At 42.7% G+C, this 25112-nt stretch overlaps 1 protein-coding gene across 7 annotated transcripts in view; it reads left to right on the top strand.

The window, feature by feature from the left end:
• Positions 1-25112, top strand: part of GALNS (galactosamine (N-acetyl)-6-sulfatase) — a 48095-nt gene that overhangs the window by 623 nt on the left and 22360 nt on the right. For all 7 annotated transcript variants that reach the window (XR_012630508.1, XR_012630507.1, XM_074881236.1 and 4 more), the window contains exons 2-11: positions 2784-2907; positions 4146-4220; positions 5169-5271; positions 8134-8277; positions 10188-10254; positions 10371-10498; positions 11295-11434; positions 12629-12732; positions 18847-18983; positions 21806-21908. Coding sequence is in view for 5 of the 7 variants with exons in the window: in XM_074881236.1 (XP_074737337.1) it covers positions 2784-2907; positions 4146-4220; positions 5169-5271; positions 8134-8277; positions 10188-10254; positions 10371-10498; positions 11295-11434; positions 12629-12732; positions 18847-18983; positions 21806-21908 (1125 nt within the window). In the remaining 2 variants the exon portion in view is untranslated. The remainder of the gene's footprint in view (positions 1-2783; positions 2908-4145; positions 4221-5168; positions 5272-8133; positions 8278-10187; positions 10255-10370; positions 10499-11294; positions 11435-12628; positions 12733-18846; positions 18984-21805; positions 21909-25112) is intronic.

Below are 25112 nucleotides of genomic sequence, written 5' to 3'. Positions count from 1 at the left end.
CATTGTGGTGCATGGGCTGGGTCCAAAGCTGTACTGGTGCTGAGGGAGAGGCCTTTAAATAATTTAAAGTTTCATCAAGTTGGCTCCCTGTGAGCGTTATCCTGCAAATTACACTTTCTGGACATCTTCCTAAGTGCATATCAAGGGCCATTTTTGGGCCTGGCAAGACTTGTGTTTTGAGAGTGTCTTGAGCATTTATTTGCTTTCTTCTGCTGCTTAGAGCTTTGTCTCACTGACTCAAGCTCTCCCTGGTGTGTACAATCCCCCGTGGGTCGCAGATCCAGGTTCACACATCATCCATTCCAGGTGGTGTGGCCTCTGTGTTCAGCTGTGTGCTGCATCTATTCCCTTTGTCGTAGCACGTGGACAGGGTCTGTACTGTGATTCATGGTCAGAGGTCTTCAGCACAGTGATTCAGGCATAGCTCACGGCTTGATGTGGTGATCTGGGAAACTTGGAAATAATCAGGAATATTTGAATAAGTTTGTAAGTACTTACTCTGAAAGCCAACATGCTCAGTTGCTGTCTTTCTTGAGTCCTTTCCAGATTTTGTGTAAAAAGTGGTGCAGAAATGAAAGGAAGGCCCGGGCCTGGTGTATCCCTGCCCTCCTCCTTCAGGGCAGAGCTGCTCTAGGTGACCTGTGCTAGAGACACTGCACACAAACCTCTCCGTATTCCTCCTGTGTGGATGTCCTGCTGAAAACAAAGGAGACTTCTTGGATCTATAAAGTCAACCCCATACGCAAGCCTTTTGGAATTGGTGCTTACACACCTACATACCTTATCTAGAAGTGTAATCACCTTATCTATCAGTCCATTCTTAATGACTGAGCAATTAACTCCACAGTCCTTGGCAAAGGATTCCAGTGGCTGGTAGATGTTGAAAAACAGGGTGTCTTGGTGATTTTCAAACCCTGATAGAATCATTCTGAAGTTAAGGCTTGGTTTTGCAGGCTCCAGAAATAACTGTGGGAGTATCTTCTGGTACCAGCAATGGATGTAGTTGTAGTAGCACTCAATAAGGTGCATCAACCAGGCAAGGAAAACACCAGTACATTTCAGGAAATGTTTTAGAAACCCAAACTTGCCTCCTGAAAAAACATACAAGAAGAAAACTAATTCTGCCAATTTTTCCTCTCTGAACTAGGGGTAAAAAAAAGGCAATAAATCATTAAAGAGCAGAAATAATCACAGATTTGTTTCCAACTAAAAGTCTTTTCACTTTTGCACCCTGTAGTGGTCTTAGCCACACGGACAAGGAAATGCATTCTTTTCCAACATGTTCAAGTTGCTGCCATCTTCCTGGTTTGTTTCTCTTCTAATATTTTCGCGTCCTCTTTTGGGTGTGTTTGTAGTAGAAATGCATTGTGTGCTGTTTTAAGCTACTGGAAAAGCTAATGAGGGTGGGTATGTGACTCCAGGGGTGGGCAAGCTCTTATCGCCTGTTTGGCTCCGTTCTGCCAATTCAACATGACTCTTGTTTTCATAGTGTTTCTACACTCCTGTACAAGATAATTAACTTGCAAGCCTAGTTTTTCCGGCCAGTTGAGCCTCCGGCAGTCTATCTCAATTTTCCATTCAGGAATATTTCCCCCCAAGCTGGCATTTGTAATTTTCAAGATGAAAGCTCCTTGGGACAGTGATTATCCTACTCTAGAAGTGTTGGTACAGCATGAGACATGATGAGGCACAGATCCTGACTGGAGCTTCTGCAAACTGTTTATTTATTTAATATGCTCTTCATTAAAAATACATCTCCACGGTCTTTTTCTTTTGGTCCTTCGGTAACTGCTGCGACTCTGTCACTGTGTGTGAATTAGAGCAACGTGATACTCTTTTTTTTTTTTTTTTTTTCCCTTTCTTCCTTGATAAAGATACTGAAGAATCAAGAACTCAGGGGTGATCCCGCTGAATCTATTTTAATTCCCCATCCTAGCGTGAGGTGGTACCATTTAATTGCTCCTCACTCAAACCTCAACAGCCGGCTCTGCAGCTCTCCAGTAGTTTTCTTTTCCAAACTGCACCGCTGCAGTGTAAATGTTAGACTCTCAAATGGGACCAGACAGATGGTTTTCTAAAGATCTCAATACATTACACCCTCCGTTATCAGTTGCTCACCTGATACGCATCTGTATTAAAGATAGCTACTTCCCTTTTTAAAGCATAATATAATCTCTAGCAACCATGGTGCCTAATTGCTCATTAAGTTGTTCCCTTCTAGAACCTTCTGTTCTAAGTCACTTACTTTTATTTGTATTATTACCAGTAATAGTTTTCAGCAATGAATGTAGACAACGTGATGGTAATTTTACGGTTCTCCTGGCTGTGTGACCCCTCTGAATTAGGAGGAAGGCACAGGGTGAAACCACTGTCTCTCAAATAAGCAGAGTGACATATGATGCCTCTGGCAGGTTTTCTCTCCAGAGCTTGCTTTTCAACACTTTCTCTCTTTTCCTGCAGCACTGCTTTTGGGTTTAGACCTTTTCTTTGCATTTCTAGTGATGGATGGATGGATGGATGGATGGATGGATGGATGGATGGATGGATGCAGCAGGCTGAGATGGAGTCTTGGGGTTAATGGTCCAACACAAAGACACGTACCTTCACAGGGTTGGGGAAGATAATTTTTTTCACGTTTGTGAAGTACTCCCTAAGTAGGGAGATGAGCACTATAAAGATTTAGGAATGCAGGGATACAATAAAAGTGTTATGTGGGCCCAGAAGCATTGTCATTGTGGAAGAGTAAAAGTACTTTTACGTCTTTCGGTGTGTTCTTTTTACAGATGGGTTGGGGCGATTTGGGAGCTTTCGGAGAGCCTTCTAAGGAAACTCCTAACTTAGACCAGATGGCTTCAGAAGGGATGCTTTTCCTGGATTTTTATACTGCCAACCCCCTCTGTTCTCCGTGTAAGTAAACTTGAGTTTTAAACTAGCATATAAGCATGCCACCTTCTGAGCAGAGCAGGATGTTTGCCAGCATCTGACATGAACTAGCAACCAAACCAGTGATTACCCTCAGGGCAGAGTTTGGATTTGGTGCTTTGATCTTGCTTTTTGCTCCCTTTTTATTTATGTTTTGATTGGAAAACCTACAATCTTTAGTTCATACAAAGCACTGTTTTAGTGAGCAAATCAGTCCAGCTAAAGGATTTTTTTACAACACTACAGTTTAGTATTCTAGCCTCATTGCATTTTTTCAGCTTTCTCAATTTGGGATAAACAGACAAAGCAGTATCTAAAATGTTGCTGAATGTAGTTTGTACATAGTTTGTCTGATTCCACTGGCTTTGGTGAGACTTTCATGTAAGGAATGGCAGACTGTGTCCTGGTTTTGACCCCGGTGGCTTGCAAGATTCTTGGGGAACGGACAAAAGACAAAAGAAACGTTTGGGTCTGGGAGATGCAGATATTTTTGTCCTTATTGTTTTTTTCTGTGGGGTGCATTGTTTTTTAATTTGTTTTTAACTCAAACCTGATTGGCAGCCAAGAACTGAAACAAAAATGAGGAATGGGGGCTTTCTAGGTGGGCTTTCATTTAGGATATCATTTGATGGTGTGCTGGTGACATCCTTGCTCAGAAAAGGCCTTTAAAATATGCTGAAGTCCTGCTAAGTCCAGTGGTGGTACTGCATAAGCATATGCTTAAAGCTGAATATCTGTTTAAATGTTTCCTGCAGTCAGGACTTGACTTTTATTGTCAAAGCTGGACAGCTCTTTCTTCACTGTTACATGACTTCTGTTCAGGCAAGCTTGAAAACTCAGCCTTAAGCGTGCAATCAGTTTGTGTTACGATTTCCTCTTACATATATACGTCAGGTATTCCTTTTAGAATTACTGAGATAGGAGGGCTGCTACCTTGACGACTGAAATTACTCTTCAGCAGTGGGTCATTTAATAGAGGGGCCAAATTTCAGTCGGGTTTGTCTTGGAGTAACTCCAATGGTGTCGTATCAGAACCTGGCTGTCTCCGTGGCTCGCTGGAGAGAGGAGCTGCTGCCTACTCTAATGGGAGTGATCTTAGTAGCTGGTTGTGGCAAAAGGGCACTACCATGCTCCAGTCAGGGCACTGTCCTCAGCCTTAGTATAATAATATTAATATTAAGCAGAGAATGCTTGTAAAATAAAATGTTTTTTGTTCTTTGCAGCAAGGGCAGCGCTGTTGACGGGCCGTCTCCCAGTCAGGAATGGTTTTTACACCACGAACGCACATGCCAGAAACGGTATAGGCTTCATTCCTGATTTGCCTTCCTCTCTTGATTTCCCTCCGTGCTTTGTAGGAAGTTTTGCTTTGAACAAAGGCTTGGCTCGGTGATCTTCCAGAGTGGCACAAAAAGATTACCGTGTTAACTGCTGGTAACAAGCGTGAAATTTATTGCTTCCTCCTCATCAAGCAGAAAACCTCCTCGAATTAAGAGACGTAAACAAGGCTGGGTGATCCATTTGCTTCTGCTGGCTGAGAGGTGTTTCCTCTGGGCAGTGTAATTGGTGTCTGGTGAAAGAAAGTCACGTGGGGTGTATGTTAACACCCAGAGTAAGGAACAAGCTGCTTAGGGTTTTATTCAGCAGGCAGTTCTCTAACCATTTCAGTTTTACAGCACCGTTGTGCCCAGGGTGCTTCCAGGGAAGATTACCAGTTCATAACTGGGCTGATGTTGGTTCCTGTCATTGTTTCCAGCATGACAGATGCCACGTGTGTGGGCATGCTTGGGCGAGAATCAGCAGCTACATACTGGTTCACACTGTGGATCAGCGAGCATGCTTGGCTATCCCTATCCTAACCAAAGTCACACCTTAGATTCTCAAGGGCCAGAGAACTGTGAGCTGTGAGAGACATACCATTTCTTTCAGCTCTTGCAGTCTGAGCAAGTTTATCGATCGTTTGATTTAAGGGAAAAAAAGCGCCTTCATTTTAAGAAATAGAAAGCAAATTTGCAAGAGTAAAGGCAAATCCAATGCACACCTAAAGCACTTGCTTTTTTCTGACCCTCCCTTTCAAGGGTCTTGCCTTCATTCCGTGATGGCAGCCCCTTTTATTATTGGCTGTGGTGTGCAAGTGCGTGGAGTTCTCCCTTTGATCTCTCTGAATCAGTTTGTTCTCTTCGTCTCATGCCCTGGGAGGACTTCCAAAGACTGATATTGCTGGGACTTTTTTTGTTTGTTTTATGCAGCATACACGCCACAGGATATAGTAGGAGGAATCCCAGATTCTGAATTACTGCTTCCAGAGTTGCTGAAGAAAGCTGGCTACATCAATAAGATCATTGGCAAATGGTAAACTCATTTTAAAATCTCTTGCTTTGAGATTTCGGTAAGCGTGTGTATGTTTTGTGAAGGAGCAGCAGAACAACCAGAACTGTAGGAAAAAACCTGTTTTGAAGCTCAGATGTCCAACTTTTGAAATTTGTGGTGGATCTTCCCCCCCTGCTGGGATCAATTTCTGAATCGAGTGTTACCATTACAAGTACATACATATATCTTCACAGAAGGAGTTGAAGGCGTTTTCATATGTGTGTGTATATATCTGTGTGTGTGTATATATATATTTATAAACCCTTCAACTCTTTGTGCTTTCATCCATGTATCACACTACTTAGTTTAATCAAAAAACGCCAAGTTGGAACTTGCCTTGAGCACCTACGTGCTTTTTATCTTTGGCCCCTGCTGTGTGTTGGTTTTTTTTGTTAATAGAGTAGACTAAATTGTGAAAGCTGCTTTTTGGGGAGGTAGAAGTGTGTGGTGTAGAAATAGAGATGCAGACATCTCCAGGGCTACTGAAGGTTGTTCAAGTGTAGAAGGTCAGGGTAGATAAGGATAGGCTTGATCGGGATAGTTGATACCAGGTGTTTTAAAAGACCAAGAGGGGTGATCCAATACTCTGTGAATATTGTCCTTTGACTTTGTGGACTTTCATGGAAGTACAGTATAATCTTTGTAGAGGATACAGAAGAACTTCTAAAAACCAATTTTTTGTGATGTCTGCAAAGAATCGGAAGGGAAAAACCTGAAAGATATTCAGATCAAACAAGCATGGTGGAATTACCAGTGTAATAGTTGAAACTTGGTGCATTTGTAACATTCGAATTTCAAATGTGCTTGTGGGCTGTAATGGAATCCCACAGGGCCTGGGGATCTCTGAAGAGTCGAGTCACGGTTTGTAACAGCGCTGTAATAAATAAATGCATAAATAGCAACTTCAAAACTACATGGACACCAGAGGAGCGCTGCTTGGTTAAGAGTCATGGCTAATGAAGAGACTTCGGACAGGACTAGTATCGGGGGGATACTGCTCAGGAAAATAATGGGATACAGTTTATTTAACAGTTCCGTTAACAAGTTAGAGAAGAGTGAGTTTGAATTGTGGTCAGATTCACCGCGGCTGCTGAAATGGGAAAGAAAGCAAACTAACCTAAATCAGTGAATTATTTATTACCACAAATCCAAACAGCAGAGTGGCTGTGAAGAATCGGATCAGTGGGCTGAATGCAATAAGATGCAGTTCAGTGCTAATAAATGTAAATTCATACACCCAGGGAAAAGAAATAAACAACGCAAATACAGAGTGGTTCCAGGCAGTTATTTGGAAAACAGCAAATCTGGAAGGACCTGCAGCTGTTAGCAAGAAGCAAACTAAATCTGAACGTGCAGCGCAGTGTCGTTGTGCACCCAAGAACTGTTATCCCAGACAGGACTAGGGAGTGGTACTGTACAGCAGCAGTCCCTGTCGTTTGTGCACACCACCTGCTCCCTAGAAAGGTGTAAAGAAATGCAAAGTACAGGAGTTAAATTGGAGCCTCATCCTAGCCACGTGTAGAATTTTAGGGCTTTGAAAGTTTTCCAGCAGATTTTTATATCCTTTCAGCATCCCTTCTAAAAACTTTTCAACGTGTTCTGTGACAGTAAGTTCCACAGTTTAATGATATGTTTGCAAGTCAAGTATTTTCCATGACCATTTTAGAATTTGTTGCATTTCATTAAATACCTCTATTTTTTGTGTTGTGAGAGGGTGAGAATAATCTGCATCTCAGTAATTATTTGATACCTTTTTCAAGTCTCTTCCTCTGTAAGTTCTCTTAGGACTTTCTTAGAATAAAATATTTTTTCATGTTCCCTGTTGTAGAAACATCCAGCAATAACTTTGTATTATCATGTATATAAATGAGGAGAAGGTAGGATCCTGCAGGTCAGACGTGCAGTTTTAGTTATGTCAGAGTTATGATCATAGCTGGAATGATGATTATTTTCTCTCATAACTCATTTTGGAATAGCTCAGAATAACACCATGGATCGTTTTACTTCAGGTAATGCATTTTATGCCCCTTATGTTCAGAAAGTGTGCAGGGGGTGATGGCACAAAATGGACAGGTTGCAAATGCAGGCTTGTGAGTGGAAGCTGGAATGATTAAATAAACATTTAGCTTCAAAGGTCTCCTTTAGGGACTGGAGAGGATGGGCATTCTGTATCTTCAAGATAGTATAAATGAATAAAATGTAGAATTTGCAGTACAGAAGTTGGAGATGAGAGAGGAGCTTCATCTTGAAGTTAAGGATGGAGAATTTTCAAGCTGCATAGTAGAATGGAGCTGTCATCAGGAGTAGCTAAACGTGTTTTATGTTCACATGTGCACATAAAGAACTCATTCTCATTTACATTCAGGTCTCTCGTAACATTTTGGCAGCGTGAATACTCCATAAAGGGAATGTAGATATAATGGTACATTTCATGAGCTTTACCTTGTGTTTTTACAGCTTAGTTGTATAAAAGTGACTTGTCGTAGATCAGAATCCTTAAGTAAAACATTATGTGCGTCTTTGCAGTAGCTTTGGGCAGTGTAGTCCATCAGTACAGATCATTGAGGCAGCATGAGAAGACACCAGTAGAAGGAAATAATGGAAAACAAAGGTTAGACAGCAGACTAAAATGGGAGATATGTCAGCACTGGAGTGAGGCTGCATGGATGCATTTGCAACAAGTATGAGAAAGATCAAGACGATGCTCTGCAGTCATTTATTTGATTAAAATGCTTGAAGCTTTTCTTCTTAGGCAAAGATTGTTTTCTTGCATGCCATTCTGATGAGATTATTCTTCGCTTCTTTGCAGTAGAATTTTAACTCATCTGTTTCCTTTGCTCCTAGGCATCTGGGTCACCGGCCGCAGTTCCACCCCCTGAAGCACGGGTTTGATGAATGGTTTGGATCCCCAAACTGCCATTTTGGACCTTTTGATAACAGAGCGCTCCCCAATATCCCTGTGTATAGGGACTGGGAAATGATTGGCAGGTAATTCAGCTACTTGCCTGGTAATGTTATTTTCTTTGCTTTCCCTGCTGACATTACAGTGCTGGAAGATAAGTGCTGGCGTAGCAAACCCATTTCAGTGAAAAGGGATTGGCAAAAACAGCAGCTGCTTCAGAATCAGAGTTACAGACTCGGTTGGACGGGCAGTGATCTACAGGTACCTCACCCCGTGCAGAGAACTCCTACAGCCTGTCGAGCACTGAGAATATCCTGCCTCATATGGTCTGAGGCGCTTCCTACTGAGTGCCCTGAATGTCCTGCAACTCAGCAGTGAGCCAATGCAGAAAAGATGCTTGTAAAAGGTCATGAAACAGGTGAACAGCCCTTCTGGGTCCATTCAATCCGTTATACTTTGCGATGACTGCTGGTAGCGAAGGCTTATAGAAAGGGTATAAGAAAACAGATATGTGGAATGGTCCTTCTCTTGGATGGTTGTCCACCTTCCTAAACTGAAGGTTGTGTCCAGATCATTAATAGCCAGTGACTTCTATCAACTAGTCTTGTCTCTTTTCGAAACCCATTTGTATTTCTGGACCTGTGCCAGGATCTCATCTCTTGCTTTGCCCTCGTACTTTTCAACAGGACTTGCCCTCTAGTCTGGGGACGGCCAATATCCAGCCTTACAAGGCCTGGGTGGTGGTTTCTGTTGGAGCTAAGGCAGACTGAAGGGAAAGCCTTGTGGGAAAACGCACAAGGCGGGCAGAAACAGGAAGGTAGAGAGTAACCACCAAGAGGTATGTGAATTTCTCATCTAGGAGAGGAAGCAAGGCTAGTCCTTCCTGGGGGAAGAGGAGGTTTTGAAGACAGTGCTGGCAGCAAAGGGTACTCAAGCACTGATGCCTGGGCAGTGCCTGTTGCTTCTCAGTTGTGATTGCTGCCCTCTGACTATTCCAGTTAAAGCTGAGACAATACAGACTTGCTTCGATGGTATTGATGCCCCTCAGAGACTTGGCGTGGTAGTTGACTACTAAACTTTATTCTAAAGTCCTAAACCACTTTTTATAGGAATCCTGGCTTCCTCAGCTCTACCTTCCCATCTAAATTTCAACTTGAAGCTCATTAAATGTGAAGCTAGGTGTTTGATTCTGAGGATTAATAAAGGTCCAAGTACCAAGGCCAACCTGCAAGTTGCACGTGGATGGTCTAGGGAAGCAACTGCTCTAGAGTGCCTCCCTCCCAGAGATGTTTGCTTATCCCGTTGCGCCCTGAAGGCTTCCTGTGATGATTTCACTCCACTACTTCTCTTGGAAGCTGGTTCCATTCTGTACTGAAAGACCTTTTTATTCCTTCTGTTCCTGTTTGTCATAACCTTTTGTCTGTTTGTGCAGCACCATTCTGTGCTCCAAGTCTGCAGTCTGTGCCATTCTTGTCCATTCATTTCGAGGCTCCTGTCATCTTATTTCACTTGCTGTTATTCTCCTGAGGACTGCCCCCTGCCCTTTGCTTAATTGGTGTCTAAAGATGCTTCTCACACAAAGTTTTCAGAGCAGCCCAAGTTCTGATTCCAGGATCGCTCTATCTCACTGGAAGTTGTTGTGTACTTCTGAAAATTTTACTCGCATTTCAAACAGCTCTCTACTGAAGGAGTAGCAGTATGAGATCTTGAAGCATACTACCCCTATTCTAATAGCTTAATAGTGAAAGGTCAGTGCCTCAGGATTGTCCAAATTTGTAGTCATTAATTTGGATCTAGCTGCTTCACTGCTTTCTCTCATAAGAAAAATATATGGTGACATTCTTTTTAATATCTGAAGAGAGTTTGCTGAGTAGCATCTGTGGCCTGTTTGTCGCCTGCTTACCCAGTAAGTAAAGGGAGGGGGGAAGCCTTTTTATGTTGTATATTCCTTAGGATTGATTTTTTTTTTTTCCTCTCTGATTCATTTTATCTTAAGATATTATGAAGATTTCAAAATTGATCTGAAGACGGGTGAAGCCAACTTGACTCAGATCTACCTGCAGGTACTGTCCATCTTAATACTGGTTTCTAAGCTGCAGTGACTTTATGCTGCTTTTTTTGGAGAGATATAGATGGCAGAGGATGATTCCGTTAAATTCATTTTTATTGTTGTTTACAGGAAGCTCTCGATTTTATTAGCAAGCAGCAGGCCAGCCAGCAGCCATTCTTTCTATACTGGGCAATTGATGCTACCCACGCTCCTGTTTATGCCTCCAAACAGTTCCTGGGCACTAGTCAGAGAGGACTGTAAGTCTTGTTTTTGTGAGTGTTGGTTTTGTTGGGGTTTTTTAATTAATACCTCATGCTGCAGAAACAGAAAACCTAAGCAATGTTTATTAGATCCAAGTATAGAGATCATTTCTCAAAAGCGTATGTGTGTGCTGAAATACATTAGTTTGTGCGGACTCTGCTTGGATTGTTCTTTAATAATTTTGCTATAATCTGAAATGAAGATCATGTGACTGAAATGGGGGAGGAGGGGGGAGTCTAAGCTCCTTTGCCAGTTGTGTGAGTAATGAAGTGCTGTATGTGGCACAGATGATTTTTTGGAAGGCTTTTGTATGATTAGTGCCTGTTTTAAAAGCCTATAAATCAGACCAGCAAGTAGAAAAGCATGCTTGAAAAACACAATTTACAGGAGGCAAAGAGCTCTGTAGATATTGTGAGCCTTGCTTCTGAGAGTGCAGTTTCAAACCAGCATCCATAAGCAAAACTGTGTTATTAGCTTCAAGTCTATGGCGAAGTGGCTTTGCCTATATTTGAGAACTTTATAGCTAAATTTATATCAGTTGCTGGTCTCTGTCCAAGAGTGGCTGACATCTGAACAAATTCTGACTCTTAATACCCAAGAGGTTGCTCTCTCCAGATATTTGCAGTGACAGTGGAAAACTTTATTATGTTACCTGATGCATAAGAGAAGTATTTCTGCAGCGTGGGTATAAATTGCACCCACTGAAAGCATTGTGGCTGATCACAACGCGTCACCCTGTGTGACACTTTTCCTCTTCTGCTGCCTTTAAGTATGCATCTGCTTTTGCCTCAGGTATGGGGACGCTGTACGAGAAATTGATGATAGCATTGGAAAAATCCTAAAACATCTTCAGAAGCTGGGTATCAGTGAGAACACTTTTGTGTTTTTCACCTCTGATAACGGGGCTGCTCTCATTTCAGCTCCTAAACAAGGTGAGTCTCAGATGAACAAACCTGGGCTGGGGTTGTGAAATCAAGGCTTCAGTCTCTGTGTCCGGCGAGGAAGGAGTCCTGTGCCTGGGGTTTTGTTTTATGCAGTTAGAAGAAGCCTCAAAATGCAGAGCATTTATGTTTAGAGTTAGCTTATGTTTGTTATTTCTGGTCGCTGCTGGAGGAGGCATCCTTGGCTAAATGGACCCTTGGCCTGACCCAGTGTGGCTGTTCACCTGTGTTCATTTCCACTGTCAGGGGTGAATATTTTGTAATTTATTTAGGACCGGGCACAATAACTTAGCGGAGTGTTTACTGTCCCTCTGCCAAATGCATATTTGAGCTGACTAATTACAGAGAGTTCAAGAGTCCCTCCTCCTTTAGCTCTCATGAACAATATAAAGAAGAAAAAGTATCTTTGTTAATTCACGAGTTTTCTTTTGTTTAGATTGTTTCTCTCAAACAGAGTCATTGCAAATTGATTTTATAACCCTCTCTCTTGTATTTGGAGGCAGGCTGTCTCGTGGTTATTGGACCATAGAGCAGGGAGTATCCCGAGTTCTGATTTCAGCTGAACCACTGTGTTTGACTTCGGGTGACCTGGAATCAGTCGCGAGACCTCCTTGTTTGTTCCTCAGCAAGCTTAGCTCCAAGGCTGGGTTTAAAATCCCAGACATTCCTGCAAACCACTTGCTATCTCTGAGAGTGAATGTTCGGAGAATGCATGATTATTTTTTACACTCTTGTATCTGCATCTAATACTGCTCTGGTACTTTAAAAGGATTATGAAAAAAATACTATTTCTGCCTGAAAGTGTCAGATTTCCTTTAGTTACAAACAGCAGTTAACATCCTTAAAGGGAAGGAAAATGCCAGCCAAGTATTTTCTGTTTGTTTGGTTTTGGGTTTTTTTTCCTTTGTTTGGTTGATAGCAAGTTGCGTTTAACTGTCACTTTCTCCCTGACCTGAAAAGACATTCCTAAAATTTTGTCATAAAGGGGTATTTAAAAAAACACAACAAACAAACAAAACAACAACAACAAAACCCAGAACAACTCTGGACATGTTATTTGAAGAAGCATTCATGCAGAAATGAAAATTCATTTAAAACTAACCTAAAAATTTCCCAGTTGACCGTGCCCCTTTGAAATACAATATTGGCATATCATGTGTTTTACGGCAGCTTTTCTCTCTCTAGGAGGAAGCAATGGGCGTTTTCTGTGTGGCAAACAAACCACCTTTGAAGGTGGCATGAGAGAGCCAGCTATTGCTTGGTGGCCCGGTCATATACCTGCAGGAGGGGTGAGTATCTGCTTTGAACGGTTCTGGTGGGTCTTAAGTGGACTAAAGGGGGTGGAGTGGTTCTTGCTGGATTCAGTGGGGTTTGGATCAGACTTTTAACATGCCCAACGTGTCCGTCCAGATGCTTGTCTAAATCAGGAGCTGAAGGCTGCCCCTAGAGAACGATGCTGCTCCTGTTCGTTATTGCAAATTTGCATCTAGAGTGTCTATGATCAACACTTCTGTGAGCACCGAGCGGTCTGGTCTGTCTTTCTGCTCTATTTAAACCCTTCATTCTTTTGGATGACAGTATTTTTAGTGGGTGATGTGTTTGAACAAATTGGGGTATAAAGACACGCTGCCGATGTGTGTCCCAGTCTAGAGCAGGAGTGTGTTGCCCACACACCCTCTCTGTGCCCTGAAGGATCGAGTGATTTGACCCTCAGGGCTCTCGCTTTGGTGTTTGATAAAAGTTCCATTCGGGGAGGTCTAGATACCAGACTATTGCTCTTTCCTGCCTGTACACAAATTCAGATATGATCACTTCAAAATAATCCTCCAGTGGCACTACCAGCCTCTCTTGTCCCAGTTCTCATTAAAGAAGGATGTAATCAATTCTTCTGCAGGCAAGGTTCACAGTAAATAATACAGATTCCCTCCCCTTTGTAAGCATCTCTTATCCCTGAAGAAAGTGATACTTCATTAACTGGGCACTGTGCTTAAGACTGCAAACTATTCATAAATAAAACATTTTTCTAAGTTGCATTCCTTTTTGGTGGTTTAATTGAGTCAGGATAATGATAATTTATCATTTGCATTGAGGAGGAAGCCATCAGATAGCTTAGATCTGCAGCTGAGGGCAGGAGGGTAGTTTGGTTTCATAATTTTTAAAGAGTTCAAAAAACCGACTAGGGATGTTTTATTATTTTTTTAATTTGAAATGAAAACAGTCTTTTTGTTTAAATTTAAACATTTCCATAAAGCTTTTACAAGCCAAGTACAACAGCCTTGGGCTAGCATACGAGAACATGAAACTGAAGCTGACTGTTTTGTTTTCCATGTCCAAACTAAATAATGTGCTAAAAGTAAACATGCATTATAAATGGGGACAAGTAAATACCAAATTTAAAAATTCTTTCCATTGTAGTAACTCTGAGGATAATTAAGAACACGAGTAGAGAGATCATTGTGCCTGCTTATTTTCTAACTGTGACTGGTTGGTACCCCCGTCACAGGTAGCCTTTTTGCATGTAGTGCAGCAGTGAAGCTTTCTGGGGTGCAAAAACGTTCTTGGTAGCCTGGTGCGATGCATGGCTTCCTGCATGAGGCCATGGCTGAAGCTGCTGTTTGCATTCCTGTGAACGGCCATTTCGGTGCAGAGTTATGTGGTTGCCTAGGTGGGTGGATGACCGCCACCGTACCGTCATGAGCCCCTGCATGCTCAGCAAGCTGAGAGTGTGCTTAAGGCTTATTGGGGAAGGTATGCGCCCAAAAATCCCCTCCTCCACCACTGCTGGTATCACCCTCAGCACTCGAGCACGTCCTTCCTATCCTGGACTCCAGTTCATGATGCTGCCTGCCAGCTGTCTGCACGTGCGGGTGTTACGCTCCCAGATGCCCTCTTGGACTCCACTCGAGAAGCCTGTTCTGAGCTCTGTCCCCAGGATGTGCTGCTTTGCTCCCAGTCACACCCCCATAGGATACTACTGATAAGTAAATATGTGATAGCTACTTACATGTCTTTTCTGCTTGTATTCTTGCCATCGAGGCTCCAGCGCTGGTACCCACAGCAGCACTGACCGCAGGTGAGAGGTTTGGCATCGCTTCTGTCTAATACAGCTCGGCCCGTAGTATGCCCATAGTTACTGCTTCATAATTGCCTTTTACTGACGTAGTAAGTGAAGAGACACGTTTGCTAGTACATTTTCAGCTTCTTTTCTGTATCTTACGGAGTCTGTAGCTTCAACATCTTCTTGGCTGCGAGTTTGAACTAGTCAACCTAAGTCCCGTGTAGTCCAAGAATCTGTAAAATGTGGGAAAACTAATTCAAAGTCTCTCACTGCTCTTTCTTTTCAAGAGCGTTGAAGGAAACAAAGGCTTGGGAGCCCTGAACTGAGGTGGAAGCAAAAAAACTTCTTAGGAGTGCTAAGCAAAAGCTGAAGGGTCAGCTCCTCCTTCCTGTGCTGGGGTTGCTCCCAGTGAAATGGTGGTTCCTTTTCAGCCGTGGGCATTTTGAGGAGCAGGGGAAGGGCCAGCAACCATTTCAGGGGGCACAACTGCAGCCAGAAAAATAGGGTTTGTGTCTCTGGCCAGTGAAATCCAGATGTGGGGTGGAAGGTTCATTCTGCTGATGGGATCTGGCAGTTTATTATCATCTTATTGATATATAGGGTGGAGGTTTTTTATTTCTATTAAAGGGTACATCTGCTGAAATAAAGGAGTACCTTTTTTATTTAAACAAAAGAAGCTAGGTGACAGGATTGTGAACACTTGACGGGGTATTGACAGAGGTTAGGATAATTGGTGCAGTTGGCTGATTTGCAGTTTTTTGGGGGAGAGGGATGCCTCGGGAGCGCGCGTTGCTCTTGGCATCAACACTCAGTTAATTCTGGTCCCCCATCAGGAATATTTATTCACACACCAACAGCATTTCTGCAGTTTCCTCCTCAGCTACGTTTTCCAGGTGAATTCATAACAAATCAGCATTTCAACATTCCCCACATCACATCTGCCTTCTGGAAGGATCCAGCTGGGGGAAAAAAAAAAAAAAATCATCATATTCTGTTGGTATTTGAATCCTCCTCCTCTCTTCCCTCACCCTCCTCCCCTTCCTCTCTCGTGCCTGCTTCCTGAAGGAGAAAAGAACATATCAACCCAAAGACAGCATTGCAACCTTTTCTTCGCTATCTCCCATGGGGCGCAAATTGAAATTGAATTAGACAGGGATATCAGGTCTGCTCGCTGTGATAACTGTAAAAGGATTTTATTTAAAAACACCCTGACATTTGTTCACCCAGTTTCAAATATTTAGCTTTCCTCCTTTCCATTCCTGGCGGGGGCGACTTTATTAATTGTCGCCTTTGATTCAGAGTTAAAGCTTGAAAGCACTGATAACAGCAGTGGTGACTATTTCTTCCAGCAACGTGGCCCACAGCAAAAGGATTTCATTTTCTTAAAGACGTTATGTGTATACTGAGAGTTTATTAAAAAGAAGGGGGGGAAGGAGGGGGGAAAAATCCGTTCTTACGTGCATAATACCGGCTGTTTCTCACTGATACGAGCAATATCTGATCTCACTCTTTTTTTATATATTATTTATTTTCTCTGAGCTGTTGCCCTCTCTGGATTTTTCTTTTTCTTTTCTTAAGAAAAAAAAAAAAAAAAATGGGAACGGCAACTGGAATGAAAGAGCACTGTTGACAGGAGAAAATGGTAATTTTTTTATTTTTCTCTGAAAATACTTCAAAGTTTTATAGAAAATATTAACCTTTTTTTCCCCCCCTTCTTCAATGTGGTGCTGCAGAGCACAGATAAATCCAAGTGGCTGTGGCATGGGCATTTAATTTCCTTAAGAAGTTTTCTCTGCTTCACGGAAAAATGTTGTCTGAGACCAGAAACGTAATTGGATGATTAAAGAGAGTCATCTGCATCTGGTTATGGTTAATAAGGGCCAGTACAAGAAGACCATGGTGGCCCCACAGGATTGTCACAAGGCGATGTATAAATTAGGTGATATTAGGGGCACGAGGCTCAGGTCAGCGATTGCCTCTTGCTGCCTGTTATCAAAAGATTGAGGCAAGGGAATGGAGCGACAACAAGAAAAGTGACTTTTGGATTTGCCTTATAAATTGAGAGAGGTCTAATTACAAAAAGTCTCAGGCACCAGTTTGCCCGCCTGCTCCTGACGTAGCAGTTGTCAGGGAGCAGGCGTGCGCCAGATCTCTTCTTTATTAGATTCCAAGCTCTGCATATGGTGTTCTGCTGACCCCGCAGCTCTCCTAAGGCATGCTCGGGGTAAATTAGCCGGCAGATGAGCCTGCGAGGCACTGAGCATCTTTGCTGAGGCTCTGAGCACTTGTAATCCCCTTTGACTTCCGAGGGAGTGCAGCGTTCCCAACGCCAGTGGCTCACGAAGCTCCCCGGCTCTGTAAGGAGTGAGCCAATGGTTTGGTTTTGTGGTTTTAATGTCTCAGTCCTTTCTGAGCGCACAGCCGAGACCAGAGAAGAGCCTGTGCAAGGGGACAGCCCGAGGAGGGCGCAGCACTGTCCCCCAGCTCATCCCGTGGACGAGCTTTGGTTCTCCCCAGCCCTCCACGTTTACCCAATGGCCCCGGGGAGAGCAAGAAGCAGGGTTGCCCCGTTGGAGAACTCGGGTCTGTTTTCCTTCTCCATAGCTGTGTATCAGAGGATGTCCATCCTCTTCTCCATGCGGAGGGGGAAATTCACATATACATCTGCTTTTTGTGAGGGATCTGGTGGCTCATCCCTCTGTCTGCAAGGACAGACTGAGCACAACCTCTTTCAGGCTGCCTCGGCAGCAGTGTCCGTGCACAAGGCTTAACCTCAAATGCCCAAGACCTTCTGCAAGACTTTTTGATCTTGGTCAACTGATCCAACTGCTTTCCTGGGCAAGGGTTTCCATGGTCAGGCTTCCTCTTGTGCTTAGAGCTTTGCACTTTGATTTCTTCTTAAGAGTTGTAGAAATATTCTTGCATGCAGCTTTAATATTATGTGTTCCTGCCAACAACTTCTGATGAATGAAAGCCATTAAAATTTGGAATTACTGTAATCAAGTAATGTGATATTGTAATGTTAAACTTATAATCAGTCCCCTGCATGTTGCTTTTTCCCGTTTCTTTTTTTTTCATTAATTCTTCCTTTAACTTCACTTTTTTCAGGCCAGTCTCTTAATATAAGGCTTAGTGTCCCAGCAAAAATAGCATTTTCCCTTCAGTTTTTTTTCTACAGCCAGCATCTCACAAAAATTCGTTTATGATGTTATCATTTGTTGTCATATTTAAATAATTAGTGTCAGCTTACAGGCTGGGGGTCTGTTTGTGAGTAGAGAGATGATTTAGAGATAAAAAGTCTTTGATAGTCCCAGCATCATAATGTTCACACTGACATTCGCAAGGCTGCTGCTAGGGCTTGGATTTCAGTCAGAAAATGCTTCTGTATTTACAGATGTGGGCTTGTATCAGATGGCTTCTTGTTTCCGAACAAGTGGTACGGCTGAGAGAGGCTCTTTTCATCTCGCATCTTGTGCTGGTGCATCCTGGTGCAAAAACAGTCTTGCTCTTGATTTGGATGTAGCTGCTTCAATTTAGTGTGTCACTGGCTAATTAAACATCCTACACCAGATAACTGTGGCATATCACAAGCAGGGTGGGAGCAAAGATTCAGAAAGAATCAGTCAGAACAGACTTTTTAGGTTTTTAAAATATAAATAATTAAGACCAGAGAGATAAGTATGGCTTCCAATTAAGGAAGAAAAAAAAAAAAAAAAAAAAGGCAAGGGGGAAAAAAAAAAAGCTTGTACATCTCCACTGGAGCCAAACCCAGATGTTTTTCTCCCTTATTAAAATTTATACTAAAAATACCACAACTTTACAGTTCTTGAATTGTTGGAAATGGTTTGCAGATGAAGTCATCAGGCTCTTTTTGTTATTATCCATCTATCCCTGTGCTTTCTGGGAACTCTCTCAGGGTATTCTGGACTCCAGAGATGACCTGGAGAGGGAACAAATCAAGGACTTTCTTTTTCTTGGTTTAAGTGCTGATTTTTCAATTCACAGATGACTTGGAATTTGCTAAATTAAGTTGAACTCTGCAAAAACATGCTCCTGTAAAGTGGATACATAGAAAGAAGTGAGAAGAAAGAGAGGCAAATGAAAAAATGAATCAAAATGCAAATGCTCCCTAGAAGTGGAGAAATACGGATCATCTCCTTTCCTTTATTATTTTAATAGGAGGTTTACTGGTGACCGCAGCACCGTAAAGGGAGATATTCTCAAAAGATGCTTAGCAGAGAAGGAAGTTCAGGAGGAAATACTTCTGCTTTGGTGGAAACCAGCCTGTTTCATTTTGGCTTTTACTGAAGGTTTTTCTGCAAATGCGTTTCTGTTGCTTTTTCAGGTCAGTCATCAGCTGGGGAACGTGATGGATCTCTTCACCACCAGCCTCTCCCTGGCGGGACTGGAGCCTCCCAGTGACAGACAGATTGATGGCATCGACCTTTTACCTGCCATCTTGCAGGGCAAGCTAATTGACAGGTTAGTTATGAGCCCGGAGCTCTGACCCTTGCCTCCAGACTGAAGGGATGCCAAATCCTGGTTTATTTTTTAAATCAGATTTACAGAAATATTTTATAAACTGAACTGATGCATCTGTGCTCCGGCTCAGTGAGGTGGGGTAGCACCAGAGCTTTTTGCTCTGTGTTAATTCTCTGGTGGAGCAAGCAGAGGTGGGGTTTCCTGACATGTGGCATGTTGCCAGACAGTGGAGTCTGGGGACAAACGAAAATGTCAGGGGGTTAGCAGGGATCCCTGGAACAACATATGGCAATAGGGGAGATAAAAGCTTGAGGACTGTAGCCTGGGTAGGGGAGAATACATTATTTATTACTGGAAAAACATCCAAGAGTATGCTGGGTCTCCATAGCCCCTACTTGAGAGAGGTTGAGGGTAAAGGCTGCACTGCTGCGGCTCATCTGGGACCCCACCTCCTCCCAAGGTCCTGTTTGTGAGGATGCTTTTGCAAGGATAGATTTGGGTTAAAGCCCTGGGATCTTTATGGGCACGGAGGAGTGTGCTGTCAGCTGTGGGGTACAGGCACAAAGATCTGCCAGCAAATACCCTTGGCGCTCTCGTCAGAAGGGTCGGAGGTCAAGAGAGGTCTTGGAGTTGTGATTTTGATGAGGAATTTGGCAGCCTGGGAAATCTGAATGCAAACATTATTAGTCTGTGAGACAGCAAGGAAACATGTGAACAAAACCACATTTGAGTTCTTTTCTGCATTGGATGTGAGCCTTTGTTCTGTAAAATTGTTCCTGTGCCTGTTAAGCAAGAATCATGCCTCCAGTGTTACCTGAGAGCTCAGCCAGTGGCTGACACGAGGTGTTACAGGTTCGTCAAACATGGCTTATCCCATCTTCTGCAAGTTTGTAAAGCTTCTTTGTTGTTTTAAAGGAGAATTTCATTGCAGTCAGCAAGCCCTTGGAACTGGTGCTGTTTGTGTTACAACAGCAGTCACTCAAGGCACACTCAGGGCTTTTTTTTTTGCTCTTTTTTCTTCCTTTCTTTTTTCTTCCGCTCTTTTTTCTTCCTTTCTTTTTTCTTCCTTTCTTTTTTCTTCCTTTCTTTTTTCTTCCTTTCTTTTTTCTTCCTTTCTTTTTTCTTCCTTTCTTTTTTCTTCCTTTCTTTTTTCTTCCTTTCTTTTTTCTTCCTTTCTTTTTTCTTCCTTTCTTTTTTCTTCCTTTCTTTTTTCCCCAGACCTGACCAGGTCACAGTTTCTACAACCTTCAAAAACTTTCCAGGAGATGCAGTTGTTGTGTTCTTACAGCTTACAAAGGAAAAAGTGAATGGGGAAAAAAAGAAATCAGTAACAGCAGAATTTTGTGTACAAGCCCTAATCCTCTTTCAAAGATGGAAAATTTTTTTTTTTTTTTTTAAAGCAAAGACCTAACCCCCACACCTTCAATCAAAGGGGCACATAATAGCTGGTCAACTAATGAGTGTTTATGGCAGGGAAAAAGGAGACTGGTGTACTTTGTGGCACATTTGTTTGGGCTTTTGTTAATGGGACTGGTTTAGGTCGGGTTCTGTGCTTTGGCAGATCTCCCAAGCTGCCTTAATTTCACTGGCGTTTCAGGTGCGTTAAGGATGCAGGCTTGGGCTCTGCTGGCAGCAGCATTTCCCCTTTGTTCATGGGCAGTTCCTGGGGACAAAGGAGAAAGGCACATTGTTTGTGCAAGGAACCTGCAGAGGAGGCTACAGTTTTAAAATAGAAGAGATCTAAGGCCACTCCTGTCATTCAAGCCTGGATATTTTAATCTTATCTTGCATTTAGGGACTGTTTTTTTCAAGGTGGCATCACAGGGAGTGAGTAGTTTTTGCCGAGTGGCATCTCTGAATGAAAACCAAAGATGTTTGTACCCTACCAACAGTGATAAACAGCTTCATGATCTCATCCTGTCAGCAGCCTGAAACAACTGGAGAGAAGAGCTGATTAAGCCTGATGTCCTTGTGTGATGAGCTGCACCAACAAATCAAACCTCTCCCCCATGGATAGTCCATTTCAGTAAAATTTTGCACTGTTCCCTCAAAAAACAAGAGCGTGTTATTGGGAAAACCAACAGGAACCTAGCTGGGATGCCCAGGGAGAGGGTAATGCATGTACACGGGTGCAGACCAAATCCTCCGAGTGAGGTGCATTTCTCAAATATATTTTTAATTAGGAAAACCTCTGGGAAAAAAACGCAGTTTTCAGTGGTATGTTTACATGAGGCAAAGGGAGATTTGGGGAAAGAAAATGGACAGGAGTTAAAAATAAAGCGTGTCTGGCTGCCAGATTTTTCCATGTGGAGTTTTTCTGAGATGTCATCCAGAACAGGCCAGCATCTGGTGTCCTCCCCGGCCACCCTGTCCATCTGACACTAATGGCACAAAGCTTGGGGCTGCCATAAAGAGGAGACTACACATCACAGAGTCTGTGAATCCCCGTTTCTCTCTCTCTCGTGCACACACACACACACACACACACGCCACTTCTGAGACATTTGGTGTTTAAATCGGCACGCTCTATAGGAAATAACAGGGTCTGATAGTTCAAGGATTAACAATCACTGGCAGCCAAGCTGTATAATGTTTCTTTCTTGCGCCCTGTGAGCTCTCAACTTGATGAACACTTTAAAAAATGTTAATTGAAAACCTTGCAGTGGAGACTATTAGGAGGCAGCCTGTTTCTGACTGATAGCCGAATCGGAAGTCAGACGCCATTAAAGTGTTTGTCTCCCTTATCAGCGAGGCTGCTGCGGCGGTGGCTGCCCAGGCCCGGCGCGTTGGCGTTTCTCATGCAGCTCTGCTTTCCTTCTCAGGCCCATATTCTATTATCGTGGCAACGAGATGATGGCGGTGAGAGTTGGGCTTTACAAGGCTCACTACTGGACCTGGAGCAACTCCTGGGAGGAGTACAGCAAGGTAACAGGACACCGACCTGCACCCTGGTCTCGCTGGTTCTCCTGGGGAAAAATAATCCCTTAAAGCAGAGTTTTAAACTGAGGAATGTCACTGTGCACTTGCCTTTTATTCACGGCCTCTTAAGAGCTGCCAGATCTGCTGCAAAATCTAAGGGGTCTGGTGTCACAGCACCCCTCTACTGAAACAGGAGACAAGCAGAGGAAAATGAGCAAAGTCCAAATTGTTCTGGGGTGCTCCCTTTAATCAGCACTTAACACCCCTTAATATTAAGCTTCTTTCCCTGCTGAATTCTGAGCTTTCACGTGCACCCTTACAAAGTGATAAACAGCTTCATGAGTCTGATGCTGAATTGATCACGTATCTCACAATATTTAGTACAAAAGGCCTGGTGCCCTGAACAATTTAAATGGAATAGGGATGGGTTTGTTGGGTTTTGTTTTGTTTTGTTTTTTTCTTGAAAGGGAAAAGGAAAGCCGTAGGAACTGCACAGTGGAAAGAACAGCAGTTGTTGAAAACAGTGGAGTACATGTGTTTAATCTATTATCAGCACTTTTGCGAGCCCATATCACACTATAAGATGTTTTACATTTTATTTGCCAAATAGGCACAGCTTTTGCAATTTCTTGGCAGATCTTCTCACAATTGAATGTTAAGCACTATTATTTTTCTTCTTTTGTATCTTTCTTGCCTCAGACTTGGGTACTAAACTCTGGGGCATTTCTTGAATGGCAGGTTCACACATGTGCCTTGCTGATTATACCTTTAGACATGAACTAAATGCGTTATGGCACAGCTCTCAGCAATTTTGACAGCAGGTTGGTATTGGGGAGGGATTGTTTGTACGATTCTTTTTTTAATGTCTTTTTTTTGGTTTGTTTTTAACTTATGGTGGGTCCTCAAGGCATCACAGGTGCTGAAATAAGTGCTGATGACATTTGTGGATATAAAGGTGCATGGTTCCTTTCATTGGGATGTCCTGGGGGTAGAAGGAAACATCAGCTCAGAGGGAGTCATTTACATTCAGGGCTGTAAATATGTGCGTTTGTCTTTTTAAAACTGTAATGCTCCAGGAGTCAAAGTTTCTGTTTTACACCGAGTGAGAAGGAAAGGAAAGTTGGTTCCAAAAATGCACCACACACTCTGTCTCAGTGCTAATTCCACGCACCTAACACGAGATAATGTATTTGTCTAGGTTAGTACATGAGTAAAACCCGTATATCACACGTGGCACAGCGTGGAGGATTCTCCCTGTGGGGGAGAAACTGGGAGCCTGTGTGTCCGTGTGGAGGGGTGTCTGAGTGGGCTCGGAGGCACGGTAGATAATGTCACACCTGAATAACTGCTCTCCGTTGCAATATAAGCACATGCACACGCTTACATACCTAGTTGGGAAATAAATAAACATCTACGCTGATCTAAACTTGTTTGTACATGTCTGAGTATGTGTGTAGCTGTGATAATGCGGACCAGTTACTCATTTCAAAGGCTCTCCTACTGTGAGCGATGGCAGTTGTGCAATTAAGGAATATTTATTTCTTTCTAAGTCTTTGTTTAACTACTGTCTGATAAAAGTCAGCAATTATACTGTACATCAGAGAGGTGATTAAAAATTCACTTGCTTTCCTGCAGCTTGTATCACATGTGGTTGATGTGGGTAAAATTGGAGCACATTAGTGGACAGACCAGCCATTAACAACATGCAGAGGAAGCTGAGGCTGAAATTTGTTCCAATTCTCCTCATGTCCTCGAGCCATTAATTACAAGCCTTGCAAGTTTAAAAATAGAAATAAATCAGAATACAGAACAGTTCCACAGTTCTGAGCCCTGTTTTAGGAGTTTTGTAATCTCACCTTACGACACAGTTGCCTCTTTCAGTGACTGGTGTTCTCAGCTCTACTGATACTGGACTAGAGTTGTGCTGCCAGAATCGAAAAGGCCAATTTGTTTGCTAATTTCATTAGAAAAATGAAATACAAGCACGTCTGTGGCATTAGGAATTCTGACTGTCGGCAGGTTTGTTGTTCGATACCTTTGATTTGCCATCTCAGTGGAACTTCAGATAATGAGGCCTTCTTAATTGTATGATCTTTAGCATGGGTCCTTACCTTATTGTGAATCCCGTGTGATGATTTATTAAACTTTCAAATATGAAACTCTTTATGTCTGAAGGTCCAGACTCAGACTTACAATAAACAGACGTATCTGGTTGGCATGTCATCCATTTGAAAGAGCTCTAAAGTTGGCCAGGTGTGTCAAAACAGCTGTCTGCAAATTTTTACGAGGTTTGTTTTATGGGTAGTTGAGTATCTCATTATTTTGACAGATACATGGCACATTTTAGCCAAACCTCCTTGTGCTTTCAGAATTCCCTTGTTAATTGACAGTGTGGGAAATCATTGATACAGAAAACTTGCACTGGTTTTAATCCACACTTGGTGCATTTTTGTTTGACTTTTAGATGAGATTATACCATTAAAGCGGCCAGAACCACATTTTCATGTTGATACTGGAAAATGAAATTGGTGCATGTCCTGGGTCTGTTTAAGACTACCAGGTCTTTCAGGATTAACTAGAAAGAATGTATGCAATTTTGGCCTCTAACCTGGAAAGCTATGTGTTTGAATGTGGTATAAGTTAGTTAAGTAATAAAGCATGTATATACAAATAAAAATGTACCAGGGAGAAGCAGCTTGCGGAAAGCAAAGCCTAGGAAAGCAGAGCAGGGATAGGAATGCTCTCTCCATATGGCACTTGGAATATTTACACTGGAAAGATCCCATGCAAGCAGGACACAGGTTTACAGTTGTCTTAGACTCCCATGACATTAACATGCCCTTACTGGCCTGCATCGGCTGCCTTATGGGCTGGGATTAAAATTTGTCATCTATCACAAAGATAAAGTGTGCTGTTCTGTTCTTCCTGTTCTTTGTTTGTTGATTTGTTTTTTAACCCCCAAGCAATTTTTTTTTCTAGTCTGACTCCTCTCGTAAACTCCTGTAGTCTTTCTCAGTGCTGGAGGATACCCTGATGCTGTCTTTGCTGCTAGCTTAACTCGATTACTTCAGTAACTTGCGTTCTTGAACGGTTCATCTCTTGGAAGCATAAAGGGAAGGCTCACTCCACAGAAGCAAGTGAGAGCAGGACATTTTTCCTGTAGATTGCACAGGATGCTTATTTGGGTCTGTTTACCTGGCTTCCATCTCC

The sequence above is a fragment of the Strix uralensis genome, chromosome 12, assembly GCF_047716275.1.
Source record: "Strix uralensis isolate ZFMK-TIS-50842 chromosome 12, bStrUra1, whole genome shotgun sequence".
NCBI classification, from domain to species: Eukaryota; Metazoa; Chordata; class Aves; order Strigiformes; family Strigidae; genus Strix; species Strix uralensis.
Note: the sequence above shows the minus strand (reverse complement) of the source record. Positions and strands in the feature narration are given on the sequence as shown.